We start from the raw sequence: 22,658 nt of genomic DNA, 5'->3' as shown, positions 1-22,658 counted from the left end.
ACTAAGTATATCTAATATTTATTATAATTTAGTCTTATATTTAATAGTTTTTACAGGTTTGGGAAATAAAATTGGCTGGCACGATTGAACAAAAAAAATTTAATAATATACTCATCTTGAATCATTCCCTCACTTCAGCGTCATTCCCTCACTTTATACGCAAGTGAGGGAATGACGAATTCAATAAAATTTGAAAATAACAGTTAGGCCGAATGAATTTCTGAAGTCAATCACATACAATTATATTCATACAAGAAAGCAACATATAATTATCCACTTTCTCGATGAAGTTGTATTTTATTTTACTCTAAAAAATGACATGAGGGAATGACAAATGTAAAAAATTTTACCTGGTTTGATTCATTCAAATGTATTCCACAGCAAAGCTTCTTTAAGTTGAAGATGGAAACATACTGCAATTTTGTTCTATGATGCCAGTTGTTAACTTCTGAAGTTTTTATTAAAATATTTTTATTCTAAGAAGATTGCAGGTGATAAGAACATTGTTGTGAGGGAATGACGCGAAACACTGGGGACAAAGTTTAAAATAGTGCTGTGTTAATATTTTTATCAGAAATTCAATTTAAAATTGATTTTCTGAATTCTATATTTTAGTATTCTGAAATAAAAAACACGAATTTGTAAAAAAAAGTTTTGTATTTCAGAAACAATTTTTTTCTTTTTTTAAATCAGCAGTGGGGACAAGTGAGGGAATGACATATTGGTATATTTTAATTACCTAAAATAAATAAAAAATAAAAATTGATAATTTTATTTTTATTCTTTTGTTAGCTTGCATTCTGAAGGACACTTTCCCTGAATTTTTTTTCTTCGTAAGCTGTAAAACAAACATAAAATATTATGGGGACATGAAAATGACTGTTTTTGCGAGAATGACCCATATATATATATATATATATATATATATATATATATATATATATATATATATATATATATATATATGGGTCATTCTCACGAAAACTGTCATTTTTCAGTTCATAAAATCCCAAAAAAGTAAAGTGATTAAAAAGCTCTGAAACTTTTTATATTAATAGAAATATGTAATGGCATTATAAAGAAAGTATATATCCTATAAATTATACTTAAAATTTAAATTAATTAATTTTTTACATAATTAATTTATAATTAATTATTTTATAATAATTAATTAATTAGTTTAATAAATAAATTAATTAATTTAATAAATTAATTTATTAATTTATTTTTCAAATTAATTAATAAGTAAATTAATTATTTTCACTATTTAAAAAGTGAGGGAATGACACTAATAGTGAGGGAATGATATTTTATTCTAATACATGTTTTTATCTAAGTTACATCTACTTAAAGTTTGAAAATGATAACATACTAAGTATATCTAATATTTATTATAATTTAGTCTTATATATTTAATAGTTTTTACAGGTTTGGGAAATAAAATTTGCTGGCACGATTGAACAAAAAAAAATTTAATAATATACTCATCTTGAATCATTCCCTCACTTCAGCGTCATTCCCTCACTTTATACACAAGTGAGGGAATGACGAATTCAATAAAATTTAAAAATAGCAGTTAGGCCTAATGAATTTATGAAGTCAATCACATACAATTATATTCATACAAAAAAGCAACATATAATTATCCACTTTTTCGATGAAGTTGTATTTTATTTTACTCTAAAAAATGACATGAGGGAATGACAAATGTAAAAAATTTTACCTGGTTTGATTCATTCAAATTTATTCCACAGCAAAGCTTCTTTAAGTTGAAGATGGAAACATACTGCAATTTTGTTCTATGATGCCAGTTGTTAACTTCTGAAGTTTTTATTAAAATATTTTTATTCTAAGAAGATTGCAGGTGATAAGAACATTGTTGTGAGGGAATGACGCGAAACACTGGGGACAAAGTTTAAAATAGTGCTGTGTTAATATTTTTATCAGAAATTCAATTTAAAATTGATTTTCTGAATTCTATATTTCAGTATTCTGAAATAAAAAACACGAATTTGTAAAAAAAAAATTTGTATTTCAGAAACAATTTTTTTCTTTTTTTAAATCAGCAGTGGGGACAAGTGAGGGAATGACATATTGGTATATTTTAATTACCTAAAATAAATAAAAAATAAAAATTGATAATTTTATTTTTATTCTTTTGTTAGCTTGCATTCTGAAGGACACTTTGCCTGAATTTTTTTTCTTCGTAAGCTGTAAAATAAACATAAAATATACTGGGGACATGAAAATGACTGTTTTTGTGAGAATGACCCATATATATATATATATATATATATATATATATATATATATATATATATATATATATTATATATATATATATATATATATATATATATATATATATATATATATATATATATATATATATATATATATATATATATATATATATATATATATATATATATATATATATATATATATATATATATATATATATATATATATATATATATATATATACAATATAAAACATGGTTCGTCGCTTCACTGTAAACAGGCTGTTTCAATTTTCCCCTCATTCACGTCTGGCGAGTCTAGGGAATGGGTGTCTATTTCTGACTTGCAACATGTCGGATTTTTCACCAACAAGAAGACAAACTCAATGGAAAATTTGAGGGTAGTAGATCTAGATTAACCTCACAGCTAAAACATCTTTGTAATAAAAGTTATTGGAAATTATATGATGATGTTTTCAAAATCTCCTTCGTCCAATGAAACCAGCGATGTGCAAAAATTATTAGCTTCAATTAGTCAACCTACATCCTTTCAGTGATCTCACTAGTAGAATTTACACAGATTCAAATCAGGTGGATACAGTCGTTAATTCACAATCAGCACGTCTTGTATACAATAGCATCGTGCTGTAGCGCTATCTGTAAACAAAACTTTGCAGAAAAAGTCAAAAAGAATGAAGGCAAACTCCTCACTTTGCCCCTGCCACCGTTTTCTTGTTACCCTACTTTAAAATCCATTTTATGGAACACCGTGCAAAATGAAATATTTGCATTGCACGAAAGAAAGTAGCATAAAATATTATTAATTTTATATTTAATTAATATCATACCAGCATTTTAAGTGTGTTGCACGTTTTTCATAATTAAAGAACTTAATAAAAAAAACGATTCTAAGTAACATTTTCGTGAAACATCGCAACAATAGAAAGCTGTTTGCAAAACACATTTTCCAATTAAAAATTACCTCACGTGATGACAAGGCAGAAAAAAAAGTTTCCAACAAAAGCTAAGCATGTAAAAATTTTAAAGTCAAAATTAAGTGTGTTTTTATTTTAAAAAGAAAGAAAAAAGAGGAAAATAAAAATAAAAAAACACTTTCTACCTTCTCTCATTAAACTTTTTAAATAATATATGTGCCAATTATCAATGCTAATGCGGAAATGTTTATCGTCTTTTTATCAATAAAGAAACAAGACATTTAAGAAATACCATGAGCGCTAATTGTAATCTTCCTCTTAAAACAAACAACAGTTACAATTTCAACAAACAATTATCTCAAAATAGTAAAAAGACTAATATTTTACGTTTCATGGTTGTGTATTTAACTTCAAATGGGTTGATTAATTCATATTTCAAACATTAATAAATTAAGAAACATAAATTAAAAATCTTAGTTTTTAATTAATTTCTATTTTTCATTAGGTAAATAAAGATAAAAATGATGGTTTAATTTTGTATACCATTTAACACAAAACAAAGGATGGAAATTTAATTATATTTAAGCAAAAAAATGAAACGTTTTATTTCCAATATTATCCTTGTAATTTATAGTCTCATGATGATACATATCAATTCTTATCCGGAGTTCCAACAACATTAATAAATTGAGAAACCTAAATTAAAAATTTTATTTTTTATTAATTTTTATTTTTCATTAGGTAAATAATGATAAAAATGATAGTTTAAATTTTTAAACCATTTAACACAAAACAAAGATAGAAATTGAATTATATTTAAGCAAAATTATGAAGCATTTTATTTTTAATATTATCTTTGTAATTTACAGTCTGACGATGATACATATCAATTCTTATCCGGAGTTCCAATCACGCCATCGACAAGATTTCTTGACATTACGCATCCAGTAAGTATATTTTTTATAATTAAATACAAATCATTTCAAAAGATTTTCAAAATAAAATTATGTAAACGTTTTTTTAAAATTAATTATACATTTTGCATAAATAGATTTCTGCAACATAAAAGAATATATTGCATTTCATTTAATGTAATTTATGTTACAAGGGAGGTGGTGTAGAAATTGGGAAAAATATCATCATTAAGAATAATTTTGATGTTTTCATAATACACTAAATTAATCCACGTTAACATCACACAATATAACGTAACATAACGTAAGTGTAGCAAACATTTATAAAACAGAGAAAGAACATTCTACATTGAAGGAATATGCACGATGTTCAGTAATTACCACCCTTAATATTAATGTATTAATATAATACTTAATGACTTAGTTCATGTTAAAAATTACGTTTTTAAAATATGCACTTTAAGACTTAAAAACTAATAAAAGTGTCAGAAAAAGTAGTCAAACTCTTCATGCATTACTGCAAGAGAGGCTGGAGGAAAAGTTTCAAAATTACTTTAATTGTACGGTGAAACTTAGGGGTGTTTATAGTAATCGCCTTTCAACTCTTCTCTGTTTCATTTGGCAATCAAATAGGTTTCAATATTTTCAGTCCAACGTTCGTCAGAAATGCAGAAATAGCTAACAGCTTAAGCTGTTTCTGTTTATTGTATAAAAAAAATTGAGTGCTGTTTTCGCAAAAATGGGCATTAATTAATGACTTTTTCATAAAAGTGAACTTTCTTCCTTTTATATCTTTTCATTACTACTTTTATTTTGTTTAATACAATAAGTACAATTCCCTGCGGAGACACCAGAGAGCCATAATCTCAAGAAGTTTTTTCTCCTTTAAAATTTACAGAAGGAAAGTACTTGTTTGCTTTTATTTATTTATTTATTTTGATATGCTAAATGCATTTTTAAGAATGCATCTTTTCCACGGATGTTCTAATAATTTTATATCTTAATAATTTTATTTTTTAGTATTTTGCTCTCCAACTCGAAATTTTAAAAATATTTCAACCTCTGCAGATTAAAATAAAATTTACAAGCATTTTTTTAAAAATAATTTTTCAGGTAATTTCGCTTTTAATATTAGTAAACAAAATACTATTGAAAAAAGCGATTTTTATGTTATTATTTTAATTTTTTTTTTAAATTTCTAGCATTGAAATAAAATATTTATATTCAACCTTTTAATCTCGATAGTTTTTATTTGGACATGCGATAGAAATTGCAATGTATAAAAGTGTTTATATGTCATTCTTTAGTCGCAAACGAACCAGTGGTGTAATAATGCAGCACATATTTTTTTCATGCAATCATATATTCTAGTGTTTGTCCTTAAGAAAATTTGCGTTATTGAAACTTCAAATAGAACATACTATAGATTTGAAACAAATATTCATAAATTAATAAAACAACTTAGAACTTATTATAAATAAAACAATCGAATAAAAAATCAATTATATTTACTAACACATAATGAGTTGTCAGTTATGACGTGATTGTTTCGCTTGTCTGTTGTATAGGGCCATTGTTTTCTAATAATGTTACGTTAAAGTATTCTTCGGACCAAGATTGATTTATAAAAAAAAAATTATTAAGATTATTGCCTGAAATTAATTATGTTAAGACTATTTTTTTGAAAAAAGGTGGGTGAGATTTTCAAAATTGTGTCTACAAAGAATTATCCTTAAATTTGAACACCAGTCTTTATAAATAAGAGAATTTATAAATTCTGTCTTTATATAACGACAAATGATAAAATGAATGACTGCATAACATACAAAAAGAATAACTCCTTAGTGTCGGACTCTCTTCTTGACCCATGCGAACCTTTACTGTTTCCCACATTTGTATAAAAAAAAAATTTTTTTTACAATTATCAGTAGACGGCTGAACAAATCCCAGGTGGGAAAATAGCTTCCCATCAGCATTTAAAAATTAATTGGTTGGAATCATATTTCTTATGGCCTTACAAAGGGATAACAGAAAATATAAAATTTTAAATTATATGAATTCTTTAAGCTTTATACGGCAAACAACGAATTGACCAAGAATTTTTTTTAAATACATTCAATGCTTGTGAATTGAAAGATTATGTGACGCTGACAAAAATGGCGCCGCTCTTATATTATCCAGGCTTCCATTTAAGGGTCTATTTACCAGTATGGGATTTTAAAAAGTCTTTCAACTAAGTCTCCCAACCAATTAAGCTTCGTCACAAACGTATTGAAAAGAAATTTAAAGATTTCTCGTATTTAAATACTAGTTGTAATAAAGATTTCTTTTATTAGTTATATTATTATTTAAATTATCAAACTCATTCTTATACGAGTATAAACTTCCATTGTTATTTACATAATTCTTTTCCGTACAGTACCCTTTAATAAACTATTTGTTTATCCACTGATTTCCCTCATTTTAAAAGTTCAAACTTTTGAGTTGCGCTACTCAACATTGAATATAAAATTAAGTAATTCCTATTCTGGCCACAATGATAAAAAAAATTACATTTAAGCTAAATCCTTGGATCATTCCATGGTCCAAGATCCATCTTTAGCCATTCTGGCCGCTATCTGTTTGGTTTGAAGCAAAAGACGTCCTCTGGTTAATCTTAAGCATACTGGCAACAAATAAGATCATAAGAACTTTTTTACCTTGATATATATCTGGTTCCAAATTTTAAAAAAAGAGCAGAAAATAATTTTTTTTAATATTTTTTCTCTTTCCTCACTATAGGGTACTGCAGACCATATTTTGACCATAACTCATTATTTCCACTACGCTTTAGCAGTCTATGGATGGCCTATGTTTATGATGGTTCAAAGCAAAACTGCATGTTGCCAATTATTTCCTAATTTAAGGTGAGTTTATCTAGACCTTAAAGAAAAGAATTTTTTTTAATTTCATTAGCTCCATTTTTGTGAAGATTTTCATTGTTTGTTTACAATTTAAATTAAAAAATAAAAAACTCGCTGAAGGATTTGTAATTAAAAAGAAAAGATGTAATTTGTTATTGTCAAACTCCATATGAGTCCATTTTCTCCTTTATAGATGCTACTGTTCGGCTCCCGGAGAAAAAAAGTACGATGCTGCAACCGTTGTGGAAGATAACTGCTGTTTCTGTAACTATGCAGCCCTGAAAAGACTCTGCAAAACGCATAACATGGAAGTCATATTTGCAACCTATCACGTCGAAGTGAGTACACCACTTTAAATACCGATTATTGTTTACAACTTAAATTGAAAAAAAACTCCCTTAAGGATTTGTAACTCTCTTAAGGATTGCATATTTTCCTAACGTTAAACTCTATTTGAGTCCTTTTCTTCATAGCATGGAAGTCATATTTGCAACCAATCACGTCGAAGTGAGTACACCACTTTAAATACCGATTATTGTTTACAATTTAAATTTTTTATTTAATTTTTTAAATTGACTTTTTTAATTGATTTATTTAAATAACAAACTTAAGGAAAACAGAAATAAAAAGTAAAATTAAGTTTTTAGTTAAGGATTATTAGGATTCATTTAGTAGGTTAGTTATCAAATCTAATCGCTTACCTGCATTGTTATTTGCGTTTTTGGGTAGTTTGCTACACTATCTCTTTCTGAGCGATTGCAAAATATTTTTATTTGTTCGAAATAAAGGAATGCCTAGTGTCAGTCGCCAAATGCAGAGATTGGATTAAACTACTCAAATGTTTTATTTCTCGTTAAATGTCATGTGCCTCACCATTGAAATTTGCGTGTGATGTATGACAAGCAAAAAGTAACCACACTTCGAAAACAACCCAATCTTTTGAATTCCAGGAGTCGCCTTTATCCAATAAACATAACTCAGTACTACACAGACTAACAGTTTTGGGGTTCTGTCCTAGCCTTCACAATATAATTTACATAAAATTGTTTAAAAGCTGTTTTCACTCAGCCATAAACAAAACCTAGTTTTTTTAGAGCTTGATCTCATAAAGCGTATAGCAAATGCGCTGTACAATTTTGTTCGATGAAGTAGTCATTGCCTAAGTAAGGAATAATATCTCTTCAATGATTAGCTCAAGGAGAATTTTAAACCACAAATAATTTTACATGAATTTCATGGCGGGTATACACCGGATCATTAGTCGGCCCTCAGTATCAAACTCAAGAACTTCCCCAATATTTAAACTTAAATGATCTTCGCTTCAACCAACTAACAATAAAAGACTGAGATGAATAACAATTATACGTATTCCAACGCACTCTTTGCAGGTAAAATGTTTAGCCTGGTAACAGCAATTCATATTTATTAATATTTTTTTTAGTATCAGCATTGGGTACCTTTTCAGTCTTCCGTTTAGTTTATGTTAATGGGAATAACAGCTCGTAAAAAATAACAATCACCTCTTTGAAGTAATTGTCTATTTATCGACTTAGGAAAAGGTAGCTATCATTAGGTCAGCTCAGTTATTTTGTAGTTATTGACAACCTCTCTGTTGACTGCTTAGTATACTTAATGAAGTTTGTTAATCAGAATTTTGACATCGAGTTAATTCCTGTCCAATCAAATGTCCTATACAAAATGTATGAATTTCATACTTTTTTTATCAATATAGTAGGACATTAATTGTATTTTGCTTGTCATTGGCCACATTTAAAACTGTGTTAAGTAAACGTCATTTAGTCATATTAGCGATAACTATAGACTTTGTCATAACGAAACGTACTTGTAACTTAAGACAGATAGTTACCTTGCTTTCAATGAGCTAATCTAAGTTAAGAAGTGTATGTATATACATATTCATAGCAACCTTCCAATATTATTTTCAGGATAATATATTGCATTTTACCGTATTAAGCAAATTATTTTAATTTTTAGTTTTGTAAAGGTTTGTTCAATATTTTCTACCAGTTTTTTTTTTCAATTGTTAATTTGCGGCTATTTGTGTTCAATTGTTAATTTGTGACTGTAGTTAAATTGTTAATTAAGTAACGGTGACCATTTTCTCTCATCATTTTCCTGTTTCCAATTGAATTTATTTTTGAATATTTAAATAGGATGACAAGCATATTTATTCATCTTGAATGAATATTTTACAATACCATTTGTGTAACGGATAAAGTTTTAACTTGATTGAATAATTTATTCTTTCATCTTTGTTTTGAAATAGATCGGAGAAACACCATTCTTTGTTGCTTTGGATCATGAAAAACGAACTGTTGTCATTTCTATAAGAGGAACTTTATCACTACAAGTGAGCTTTTATGTACAATATAAATGATTGAATTTATTTATTTTACATACAATATATTTTAAATATAAAGATACATACATTAACCAGCGTTCAAGTAAGATGAATAAGCCAAATTTAAAAAAAATTTATCTCAATTGAATGTTTCTGTATTTTGAAACATACATATAAGTTAGCATTCTATTTCTAAGGATTAAAAAAATTGAGTTAAGAAAATTACTCTCACAAGTTAATAACAGCATTTTTAAAGTTTGAAATTTGTTTTTTTTATATCCGTCGTTGAACAGCTGACCCAATTTTGGGTTTACGACTATTAATGTTCAACTCCGTAGCCTTGTAATTTTGAACCAATCCAGAAGACAAGGAAACTCCTGGATCAGTACCCCCAGAGGTATTGATTTGTTATGAGAACATGGAGGACTTCGCTACTCGACAGATTTAACGTGCATCAGTCACCATTTACTACACGGGAAGTCTTCGGCCGGCCTGGGATTGAACCCACGAACTCTTGGGCATAGGCCCAGTGCCCTACCAACCAGGCTATCTCGGCCCCAAATTTGAAAATTTGAGTTTTATAGTACTTGTATTTTGAAAGTAATCGCACCGTACATTTCAGAAATTCTCCATACAGTTGGTATAATTAACCGCCAAGGCGATGAGGTGGGTTTATCCTTTGCCTTCCACTGCTTGGAATGGGATTCGATTTCCTGTTTAGTACAGGAAATCGAATGTCTGATCAGACTGCACTTTCTCTGATCTTGTCTTAGTTATTTGAGACCTACTCTATGTAATAAGCTGGAAAAGTCCATAACGATTTGATGGTTGGTTTTTGTGGTACGATAACTGGGTGATTATTGTTACCTTTGATATAAAATGTGATAGCGTGTGACGAGTCTCTGCTAGTATTGTCTTCGTTTCCTCATTAAGGGTGAATCCCTAAACATCAGTAATAGCTTATTAATGTAGACAAAGTTAAAGTCAAACGAAAACAATCAGGAATTAGAAATCGTGAAACTAAAATACAGATTGCACTATTAAAAAACAAAAGCATAGGTGTGTTGTCTGTTATAAACATTATTTATGGAATTAATTATGTTAATTAGTTTCGACTTAATTAGTTTAGGCTAATTAAGTCGAAACTAATTAGCATAATAATGATATTTTAGTTAATTAGTTTTTTGGTCACTCCAAAGTAGGTGGAAAATTGTCATAAAGTTTCATCAAAAGCAATCATTTGCCCATGGTTGGCTAAATGCAAACGTGCCGCTTAAACACCTATAATGCTGAACGCATTGGACGTTCATGTATGAATTTAAATGAGCAAGAAAAAATCCTCAAAATTGTATTACACACGTACAGTGAAGTTAAAGGAAAAATCTATCACCTTAAGGATAAAGAAAATCTGCTTGCACAATACTTTACAAGGATATTTGAACTGAAAACTGTTTTATAAAATGATTTCTCGTTTGCTCACGGGATTCAGACTCAATAGTTACGATAGCAAAACTGCACGGATTGAAATCCCAGTTAAACCCCCACCCACCGTATTCTCCAGATATGGCCCCTAGAGACTATTGCTTGTTTGCAAGTCTCGAAAGGATTCCTTTGGAGAAGATATTTGACACATGGGAAACTAAAATGTTTTTGTGATCTCGACTATTGCTCAATAAATAAAGTATTTAAATGTTAAAGAACTTTTAGAAAACATGTATCAATCTTATAAAAGGTTATGCTGATAAATAAAGTCAAATTTATTTTGCATGTTTTTTTAGCTAGTCTCGTGACTTTTTAATATATATGTCATTAGTCTGCAGCGCTAAGCTAACATATAAAAAATGAAGCTATGTAGCAGGTGGCAAGGCTGGAGGTTATGTCACAACCACCTCGTTACAAACTATAATAAACCAGACTTCCAGAATCTACTTATGCACCAATTCCAAAAAGTCCATAAGACTTTATAAACCATAAGGCAGAAACAGTTTTAAACCTATTTAATTAACAATTGCAAGCATAACAAAACAAAATTGAAAATGCAAATAACAATCAAATTACATTCCTAAATTCCCATAGATTAAGAATGGAGCGAAAAAATAGAAACAGGAAAATAAAAAAATAAGAATATCGGTGATCTTCAATATCAGTGAAGGAAATCCTAAGCAGTTGCATCTTCTCAGGAATTTCATCTAAATTAATATTTAAAATTATATAATTTAAAATAAGGCAAAAATGTGTTAGCCATACAATTCAGAAAATTGTTGACATTATTAAATTAGGTAATGTATCATATCAAATAATCTTTCGAAAACTATTTTGTAGGAAATTATCTTTAGTTGAACAAGTTTTGCTATTTTGTGTAAGGTGGCACTATTGTATATGCTTTTATTAGTGCTAGAGACATGAGGAGAAAAGCAAAAAAGGTTAAACTATCAAGGTTGTCTCTTAACTTTTACTACCCTCTTGGAGGGTCAAAAATCCAAATCTAAAGAAAAATATGAATTCAGAAAAAGTAATTTATGTTTCTGAAATCGTAGTTTAAAATGTTTTCTGGACAAATTTAGTCTCTTTGAAGTTAATCGTTCGAAGAATTAAATTTGCGTTTTAGTAGGAAAAAAATCTGATCATTAAATGAAAAGTTGTTAAAGTTGTTGTCCCTTATTTATTTGCGCATATTAATTTTATGCTATGTATATTATGTACTATGATTAACATTGTTCTTTTTTAGGATGTCATCACTGATTTGAATGCGGAAGCAGATCAATTACCAACTGATCCACGTCACGATGACTGGTTAGGGCATAAGGTAAATAAATAAAATATTAATAATATGCCTTTTGCATTTGACCATATACAAAAGTATTTGTATACGCTGCCCTTAATATACGGCAGGTAGTCCAAAAATAAGTTTCTTCTTTAGTCTTCCTCAGGGGACTCAAACAGTGATGGAGAAAACAAGACAGCGGTTAAATATGAAAATCATAAAATATTAGGCATCATTCGAGAGTGATCAAGCAGATGGCACTGTCTCAGTGTATGCGAAAAGTGAAAATGAAACTCTCAGTGTGGTCCCGGAGTTTTGCTGCTAGACTAGCACTATTTGAAGGTTGGAACCAACAGTGCTACAGGGTGCTGTTATAACCTGTCGCAATTGAAGGAGGTTATTTCAAAAAATAAGCCTGGACTTCTCAAATTTACTTTTTTTATATAGCAATGCAAGAAACCAAACTCGGCAATCTTGTTGTAAGCACTTTGATCATCCGTCATATTCTCAGTTACGTCTTATCTGTAGGATCTCATTTTTTTTTCTGAAAAAATATCATTAGATTTCGTAAATTAATATTTAACGAAGGTAAAACAATAAAAATTTCCCGTGGGATTAAGGAAAAAGACGAAATTAAAAAAAAATAATGAAACCAGTTTGATTGCTGAAAAAAACGTGGCGTTTCTATTAAGAACCTTTAACATCTTCTCAGTTTCCTCGGAAAATCAAACAGAATTTGATGTTTTTAGTATCGTCTTCTTGCGATTCGTCAGACTTTCTAAAATCTTTTTTTTTTTTCGCTTTCTTATATGCATAATTTTACATTTCAATTTTTTGCAAGGAATATAAAAATATGTTTATTGGTGTGAATACGGATCATACTGTTTATGTTTAGATGTATACGTTCATAAGTTTTCTATGCATGTTTTTATAGTTTTTTTTTATATCTTTGTTACAGGGTATGATCCAGGCGGCAGAATACATCCGTCAAAAACTTATTGATGAGAAAATTCTTATGCAAGCATTCCAACACTCCCCAGTAAGAACACTTCTTGAAAAGGCTTTTAAAAATATTCTTTTAAATATCTTTTTATCTAAAAAATATCTTTTTATCTTCATCATTAAGAAGGAGATTAATGAGAAGGAAGCTAAAAAAACTCTCATGTTGCTCCTTTGCGATTAAATCCGTTTTTTTTTTTAATAAGTTACTGAATGCATTAGCATTGAAAAAAATGTATGCTACTAAACTGAAAGTTAAAGAAAGTTATAGGATAATCCAATGGTTTTGTTCATTAATTACAGATTTATCAAAAAGAAAATATTTTTTAAATATGTATTTATCTATGCTTGAAATATTTTAGTACCAATTATGAATAAACATAATTTTATACATACTCATAAACAAAACCTTCATGGAATCATAATTTCTAATATTCCCTCCATCGTGGAATCACTCTTCAAGTTTTAAACAATAAATTCGAGTTAAAACATTTGTAAGTAGATTTGAGGTTTATCAGAATCTTTTTAAAATATGAAGTTTTACGACTGAGATCTTGGAACCCTATATAAGATAATTGAGATCTGTTAGATCCTAATTCATTGAGGCACTGTTAGATCCTAATTCATTTTTATGAATAGACTGGGCTGATTGGAAAATACCAAACAATTTCGAACCAAAGATATTCAGTAGATGGAGTGGCCAGGAAGAGTTCCAAACCTGAATCCCGTTTATCATATCTGGGATGTTCCTGGAAAAACCATTGCAGCTCATCATTCCCTTACTTAAAACCTACCAGAATTTAATAAGAAACTGTCTTAAGTGAGTAGCAAGATATACTTTCCCAAAACTTTGATCAATTTCATTGACACCATGATTGTTCGATCGTTTTGAGATCTGCATTACCGTCAGAGAGTCACCCTCTGGCGGTAATGCCCAGGAAGGCTTATAGAGAGTTATAGATTACACCGAAACCAAGAGCTGTTTGTACCCTCGGAAAAAAAGAAACTGGCTGGAAAACCATTTCATTTCTAGATTTCTTAAAAAAGTAATGTTTTTGCTGATTTTAATTATGAACTTTCCATTGCTGTTTACTTTATCCCAGGTAAGAAACAGTCCTGTGTATGAGTATATGTCTTGCTCGTAATAATTCGAGATAGTTAGGGACATTTTACTCTGCCCAAAGAAAAAAAAATAGATATCTATAGGTTTTATTACCAGTAAATTCAATTTTCCAGAGTATAAACAATGCTGCGAATCTTCAACAAGTGCAATTTTGCAAGATAATTTTTGACTATCTTGCTGTGATTCCCTTAATTAAAGATCTTGAGTTCGTACCATTACCTTTTTATTATCACCATTTTGTTATACTTTGATAATTTTCGTATAAGTTTTCAACACTTGAGTTGCTCCAAAAAATGAGTTCGTTCCTTAACGTTTGAACATAAATGTAGTTCAGCTTCTTCAATTCGAAATTTCCATTATTATGCGTTACTATTTATTTCATTTTTCAATGAAGTTGATTTAGGAATAACTTTAGGATTTAGAAATGCATTTTTGTTCATATTTAGGAAAGAGGAACAACCACTTACGGCTTGGTTCTTGTTGGACATTCTTTGGGAGCGGGAGCTGCTTCGATACTTGCAATACTACTCAGGGATCAGCATCCAAATCTAGTCTGTTACGCCTATTCTCCACCTGGTGGCCTACTTAGGTCTGTATTAACGTTCAGGAGTTACTATAAAACAAAATACATACTTATATGAAAAAAAAGCAAATTAAATACGTAAGTTGGATTCTAAAATGAAATATTTAAAAAGTATTGAAATAACTCGTACAAATTGCTAGCGAAATCAAAAACGAACCACCCATAATAACTTTTGATCTAATAATGATCGGAGCTTGAACGATATAGAATTCAATTTAATTGTTAGAAGGAATGACTTCAAATATACTAATTACTTAGTGTAGACGATATTTTAAGTTACGAAATCAGAAGAAAACGTACTTTTACTGACTCAACATACCTTTTTTTCGACGCATTCAGATTTCTGACCCTCAAAATCTATCTGGGAAATATGGTCCCCATAGTTTGTTCAGGAGAGAGCTCCCAAGTTTGGACCCCTTCATGTTAATTTTACTTTTTGCGTATTTTACCATATCTCAAGAATTTTTAAGGCAATGAAAAAATTTTGCTCATAATTATAAAATTCATTCATCCAAAGATAATTCCATGCAAAATATTGCTAAAAGCAAATATTTATTATTTCCTTTAATATTTTTTTATAAAAAAACTGCTTTTTAATAATTTTTGGATTGTGAAGTATACAGTTTTTTAAAGAATGCAACTCTAATTGGCAAAATACAAAATTTAAGCGAATTCTGTCATGAAAACTCGAATTTTGAGAAAGTCTTATTTTTAAAATTCGACTTATCTGGAGCTGTTTGACTAATTTCACTCAAATTTTGCATTTTACCTTTTAAAGTTGCATTATTTAGAATTATTTAAAGAATTTTTGCAACTCAAAATTTTTTCGACTATTAATAAATAATATAATTAAAAATTATCAATTTTTATTGAAAGTTATATTTTCCATGGAATTATTTTTGAATAAATGAATTGTATAATTGTGTGCAAAAATTTTTTAATTCGCTCTAAAAAGTTTTCGAGCTATGGCAAAATAGGCAAAAAAGTAAAACTAACATTAATGGATCCAAACTTTGGACCGCTGTCCTGACCAAACTATTGGGACCATATTTCCCATACTTCTGGGGTCATAAATTCGAATCTGTCGAAGAAAATGTATATTCATTCAGAAAAGTACGTTTTTGTGTCTGATTTCGTAACTTAAAATAGCGTCTGCAATAATTAATTAACATATTTGAGGTCACTTCCTCGAACTATTAAAATTAAGTCCTAGAACGTAAAGTTCCAATCATTAGATCAAAAGTTATTTAGAGTGGTCCATTTATTTTTTTCACACTGTAATATTTTAAAGTTTTTCAAATCATTGAAGCATTTTGGAGAGAATTGAGTGACAGATATCAATAATTTTTACAGAATATTTGAACGCGATTAAAATTGATTTTCTAAAGTTTATTTCTTAAAATAATGCTTCAAAATCAGATGATTTTTTACAGAAATTACACACAATTTTGTTGACTTCTTAAAATATCAATGACCTGAAAAAATCGAGCTTATTGTTTGCTGCATGGTATCAGAATTCACAAAGTCAATCAACAGCGCACACAGTTATAGAGATTATTATTGTAAGAATTAGATCGGGAAAAAATTGCCCGTTTAAGGCAAATAAGAGTATATTGTGAAAAATTTATGTTAATTCTTATTAGGGGGACGGGAATGTAATGTCGTTTCGATGCATTTGATATTTATCAAGATTTTATTTTTAATCGATAATGTACTCACCTTCGTTAGCAACAACCTTTCAATGCCGGATCGAAAATGAATCGAGGAAAAAAAACGAATTGGTTTTTAAGATTAACGAGTATTTAATGCGCCGAAACGACATTACTTTCCGGTCCCCCTAATACAATAATGCTTTTGAAGAATGAAATAAATCCTCATTCAGCTTGTAACCAAAAAAACAGAGCTTTTTTAAAGATTTTTCTTTCTTTTACTAAAATTTCAGTAATTTCAGAAAATCAATTTCAATTTATATATCTGAGGATTAACACACTAATTTTATTAACGCAAGTTAGAAATAGTTGACTCTTCATCTCTCATTATCTCTTTACACTTTTTTCATTCTTTAAAAAAGAAAACGAATCTGAGATGAAAGAAACTACGCAGATGCTGTGATAATCTGCAGCACCTCTTCCGCGTTGTAGAGTTTCTGCTACCAGGGCTGTAATCATGGAACATTAATTTGCTTTACTAAGTCTTTAAGTTAGACGGTCTTAAAAGAATAATTTGAAATCAGTTTTTTTATGCATCGCTTACGATTTAATGCAGTTAATTTAATTTTCACTAAACTGCCCCTTAACTTAATGTTTAACTAAATAGAAAATGTAACATTTTAAGTTATGTGTTATTTATGTCGAATAAACCTTATCTATTAACCTTATCTATGTTAACAGACAGTGTGTTCCCTGATGAAGTGCTGTTTTTGCTAACATACTTATCTTTAAAATTTCGGTTTGATTGTTTTTGGTTTCTAACTTTTTATTTAAATTGTTTACATGAGACAAATTTGATTTTAGCTGCTTTTAGCGTTTTCCATTTTGACTTATTATTTTAATGTATTTTCTTGAAGAATTTTTCTTAATATTTGCTTAAATCAATTTCATACTTTGATTAGAATTCTAGAGATTTGAAACATTTTTGAAATATGCAGTTCCAAACTAGGCAGGGCAATTGGTGTTGAAAAGGGTTAAAACATAGATATTATGATTTATTTTAATGTCGCTTTCCTTAATGATGAAATAAACAAAATATAAAATGATATTTGGTAGTTTATTTCTGAATTTTATTTGAATAGTAAAAACAATACTATTAAAATTGTAATCCATTCACAAATCGAAGAAAACGGATTAATGTACGTCCTATATCCCTGCAGTTGAAATTGCCAATCTCATTAGGCCTATTGTTTTCACTTATTTAAGCTGTCATATTTGATAATCAAACTCACTGTTTTTCTCCTCTTTTAACGCTTAACAAATTATACCAAGCTATCTCGAGTTCTTATACTTTGCAATTAATTATTGACCGGAGGAAAATCGGGTGTAGCAACAATTGCCAGTATAATCTGTTACTGGTTTTTACTGGGCGGAGCAAATTACTTCTGCTTTGATTTCAATTTTTCAGTTTGCCATGTTTTGTTTAATATTTTTCGTAATAGATTACAAAACTTTACAAGTGTTTAGCAAATTTAAGTCAAAAGGAAAATTTTTGTAAATATCAGATTTTAATCAAACATAACCTTTGCAACTGTATCTGTAGGTTGTAAATTCTAAATAAATAACTATACTTCAGCTCTATGTTGCTTAAAGAATAATAGTTTAACACCTTGACTGCTGTACGCGCTTACAGTGAAATCTCCATCAGGCCACGAGTGCCGCTGTGCGCAGCGTATTCTGCTGAGTACTCCCACCGATGTTTTAATAATGCGAGTCTCTGTTGTTCACAATAATAATATCTCGCTCTGTTTGTTTCCATGGTATCATGTCTGTTTATTTGTGTCCGTTGTTTTGTATCTATTTCTCATCTCGCCACTTTACAAGATCAGTTTGAATCTTAGCTGAGTAAAGAGGAGTATAACTTAAAATTTTTACCCTAATTCGTGGAAATTTCGAACAGAAAAATGGAAAACTTAGTTCTTAGCGAGTCAAATACAAGTGAACAAGAAAGCTTTTACGAGGCTCGCAATAATCTTTTTAATAAATCATTTTTGTATTACTTTTATAACAATTCATTAGTTTGTAACTTTCTGTGAAATATCCTTTCAAATACACACGAATATCCTTCGCAAGTTGTCAAATAAGCATCACCACAATATGGTTGATGTGGCTTCTTTGCAGTCACCATCAGAAACTTTGTTGTCCCCCCAATGTAGATGACACGGCAGTCAAAAAGGATCCAGTATTTAGAAGCAAATACCATTACATTTCTAGAGGTTTCAAATATCTTAGAATTACAGTCAGTCACAAAAATCTACTTACACTGTTCAAAATAAAGGTTTCTCAAAAAGCAATTAAATTTCAATTTTAAAAATTATATCACTCCTTCAGTTTTCTCTAAAAAATTTGTTTTCCATAATAAAAATATTCAGAAATAATAATTTCTAGGTAATTTTGTGATTTGTATAGTAATTATCAAGTCGCAAAAGTCTGCATACACCTGATTGGCGGACGGGAAAAAATTTGCATACGAAGTTATTTTGGAAGATTATCTTAGTTTGAGGTTACATGTTTCGTTATCTATTCTAATCTTCATTTCCCGAGATTTTTTGACATTGTAACTTCAACAAAATGAGTCAGGGAAAGGAAACATCTTTAGAACTTCGAAATATGATAGTAAGAATGAAATGTGAAAAGAAATCTTATGCAGAAATTGCAAAAATTGTAAAAAAAAAGTCGGTCAACTGTTCAAACAATCTACAGAAATTATGTTATGCGGGGAAATGTGCTTAACAAATATCGATGTGGTCGTCCAAGGAAGCTTAATGATCGTGATGCAAGAACCATAGAAAGAAAAGTGAAGAAAAATCCGAAAATTAGTGCTCCAAAATTAGCGAATCAAATTGCAACAGCTAGTGGAAAGAAAGTGCTTCCAGAAACTGTTCGTAGAATTCTTCGACCAGCCGGCTACAATAGTAGAGTTTCTAGGCGAAAGCCGTTCATTTCATCTACTAACAAACAAAAGAGACTTGATTTTGCTTCTGCACATATTAACAAAGATTTTAATTTTTGGAAAACAGTTGTTTTTACTGACGAGAGTAAGTTCAACGTGTTCAGGAGTGATGGCCGCGGAAAAATCTGGAAGGAAAAAAACACAAAAACGAATCCCGAGAATTTGACTCCAACTGTGAAGCACGGTGGAGGCAGTGTTACGGTTTGGGGAGCAATGGCGGCCGCTGGAGTTGGCAATTTAGTGTTTATCGATTGCATACATAATGAATCGATTTGAATACCTGAAGATTCTGCAAGACAATCTACTTCCAACGGTTCGAAAATTGAGACATGGGAACAACTTTGTCTTCCAGCAAGATAACGACCCAAAACATACAACTAAGATGGTTTAGGAATGGCTACTCTATAAAACGCCTAAACAGCTCCATTCACCGCCACAGTCCCCTGACCTTAATCCCATCGAGCACCTTTGGGAGGAAGTTGATAGGAGAATTCGGGAGCAATCGGTAACAAGCAAGGAAACCCTAAAGAAGGCAATAGAGCTTGCATGGTCTCAAATTACACCTGAGACGACAAAAAATCTGGTTAAGTCGATGCCAAACCGAATTCAGGCAGTTGTTACTTCAAAGGGATGTCCTACAAAGTATTAATGTTACATTTTTTAGCATTTAATTCTGAAAGTTAGTGTTGTTCTGTCTCTGTATGTAGACTTTTGTGACTATATAATTCAATATGTTGTTAATTTTTGTTACATTTTGACGAATTTGTCCATAATTTTTTTTGTTAGATATGAGCTATTATCCAAGATGTTAACGAAAATAAAGTTGTATATTCAAAAATATGAGTAAAGTGCTAGATCTGCGAATATTAGCGGGTGTATGTAGACTTTTGTGACTGACTGTATGTAGTTCCAGACTTTGCTAAGCAATCGGTGTTGAAATGAACCTTAGAGTTTGAACAAACGAAGTTAAAACCTAGATATTAAGATTTATTTTAATTTCACTTCTTTAATGATGAAATAAAACAAAATATAAAATGTTTTTTTTTCCAGTTTCTGTTTTGATTTTTAATGGAAACAGTTAATACATACAATTTTTATGTATTAGCTTATTTGCCTCAATTTTATTACAGCATGCCCGTCGTTGACTATACAAAAGACTTTGTTACATCGGTAGTTTTAGGAAAAGATGTTGTTCCTCGTATTGGCCTCCATCAAATGGAAACTCTGCGCAGTGATCTCATAAATGCTATTAAAAGAAGTCAAGATCCGAAAGTGAGTATCATTGATTATATTATTTGTAGAGCATAAAGCAGGGAAACGGGAAACTTATAAGCATTGTATTTTGCTCAAGCAAACAAACACAGAAAAGAACATATTCTGTGGAGGTATGTGAAAGAGGATAGGGCATGCTTTGTGCTACGTAGACGAAAGAAAAACATAGTAAATAAATCCTAGAAACGGACATGAGAGAGTTTCAGTTTAATAAACAAGAACATTCCTCAGTGTCTGAACACCAAAAATGTCAGTATCTAAACATTATTTTTGGTGTGTAAATACTGAGGAAGGTTCTTGTTTTATGGGACCAAAACTGCAGCATGTCCATTTCTGGGCTTTTATTTGTGTTTCATTCTTATTGTAGCTCCCTATAGTAATAAGATTGAAAGCTAAATCATGGTACAAGCCCACTAAAGTAAGAGTTATGGAAAAATGCGTTTAAAAGATAGTTAATGGTAAGCAGGAGGAAAAGCTTCGCATCAAAGACGATTCCTCAACACAGTGACATCCCCACGTCGAAATTAACTCTCCTAAGGCCGATCGTTTTCTTACGGTGGCCTGACTGTATTCGAAACGTCCTTTATGTTACCATATCAAAATGTCAGATACAGTTTCTTTACATCTTCAATATGGTCACACAAAAACGTAATCCCTGTCGTATACGAGTATATTGTATATTCGTATGTCGTATATATTGTCGTATATAAACGTAATCCCTGTCGTTATAATAGCCAGTTATAGAAGCTCCAGAATCATCGGTCTGTCAACGTTTATTTATTTATTTATATTTTTTACAAGTCATTTTTCAATTTTTTGTTCAATTAAATTTTTGCTAGTGATTCACATTACTTCTACTTTAGATCAAGCATTAGCTTAGAACCCACGGGTCAAAGGTTGCCTAACAGTCGTGCAGCGCATCTTTCCGATGTCATCTTTAAGAAATAAAGAGACTACGTTTACGGCATTTTGTTATGAAAACATAAATGACATACAGTATTTAATTCACCACCGTAACAAGGTTATTTACTTTTCATAGAGTTCACTTTCACGCGCATATGTCACACTTATCATAGTCCCCCATAACTTACACAACCCCTTATTTTAACTAAGACTAATAAAATAATTTGACCTTTATACGTCTTCCTACAGTAAACGGACTATGCATCACTTTCATCAACAACAAAAAATGCTTTTCCTGTGATTTACTGTGCACATGACGTTACTTTACTATTTTTTTTTTTTTTTTTTGCTAATGCATTAAGATACAATATATTCAATATGATACCAATTTAATGTAAAACATTATTTCGACCATGTTAATAAGTTTGATAAATGTCATTTTGACAAGATGAGATTTATTTTATTTTTTTATTTTTCAACTTTTGATACACAGAGTGCTTTCGTGAAGTGAGTTCTAACGTTCAACTAGAAATCCATGTAATTTTAAACCTAGCTCAAATAACAAAAAACCACTTCAGTTCAACTGGAAAACTCATCTTCATGAAAGAATTTGTGGAATAAAATAAGTCGCGTTGTGATAAATGGATACCATATGCAAAATAGTTTACTTATGTAGCTCCGTTATGTTGAATTGTTTGATCAAACAACTAATAAATGACAAACATCAGTTACCCTTTTTTTCTGTCATTCTAATAAACTATATTCATAAGCTCAGTAAAACCAGTGATCAAATTTAGAAATACATCTCAACTGTAACATAAATTTTGTTAAAGAGAAAAAGGAAAAAAATTTACTGTCAATACAGAATTATTCACATAATGAAAAAATTCCTTACTTGTTAAATATTATTCAAATTATTAAAAAAAAAAGGACGGTTAATTATAAAAAAAAAACTTTTGTGTTCCATTATTTAAACTGACCTCTTATCTTCAAGC

General features: G+C 29.7%; 1 protein-coding gene across 3 annotated transcripts in view; it reads left to right on the top strand.

Moving 5' to 3' along the window:
* Window positions 1-22,658, top strand: part of inaE (inactivation no afterpotential E) — a 112,008-nt gene that overhangs the window by 80,928 nt on the left and 8,422 nt on the right. For all 3 annotated transcript variants that reach the window (XM_016072791.4, XM_016072792.5, XM_016072793.4), the window contains 8 exons: window positions 4,048-4,125; window positions 6,874-6,998; window positions 7,189-7,333; window positions 9,283-9,366; window positions 12,086-12,163; window positions 13,080-13,160; window positions 14,690-14,832; window positions 20,619-20,760. In XM_016072791.4, coding sequence (XP_015928277.1) covers window positions 4,048-4,125; window positions 6,874-6,998; window positions 7,189-7,333; window positions 9,283-9,366; window positions 12,086-12,163; window positions 13,080-13,160; window positions 14,690-14,832; window positions 20,619-20,760 — 876 coding nt within the window. The remainder of the gene's footprint in view (window positions 1-4,047; window positions 4,126-6,873; window positions 6,999-7,188; window positions 7,334-9,282; window positions 9,367-12,085; window positions 12,164-13,079; window positions 13,161-14,689; window positions 14,833-20,618; window positions 20,761-22,658) is intronic.

The sequence above is a fragment of the Parasteatoda tepidariorum genome, chromosome 2 (assembly GCF_982258835.1).
Source record: "Parasteatoda tepidariorum strain Cologne lab strain chromosome 2, Ptep-v5.0, whole genome shotgun sequence".
In the NCBI taxonomy this organism is placed as follows: domain Eukaryota; kingdom Metazoa; phylum Arthropoda; class Arachnida; order Araneae; family Theridiidae; genus Parasteatoda; species Parasteatoda tepidariorum.
This window is presented reverse-complemented; position numbering and strand designations above follow the sequence as displayed.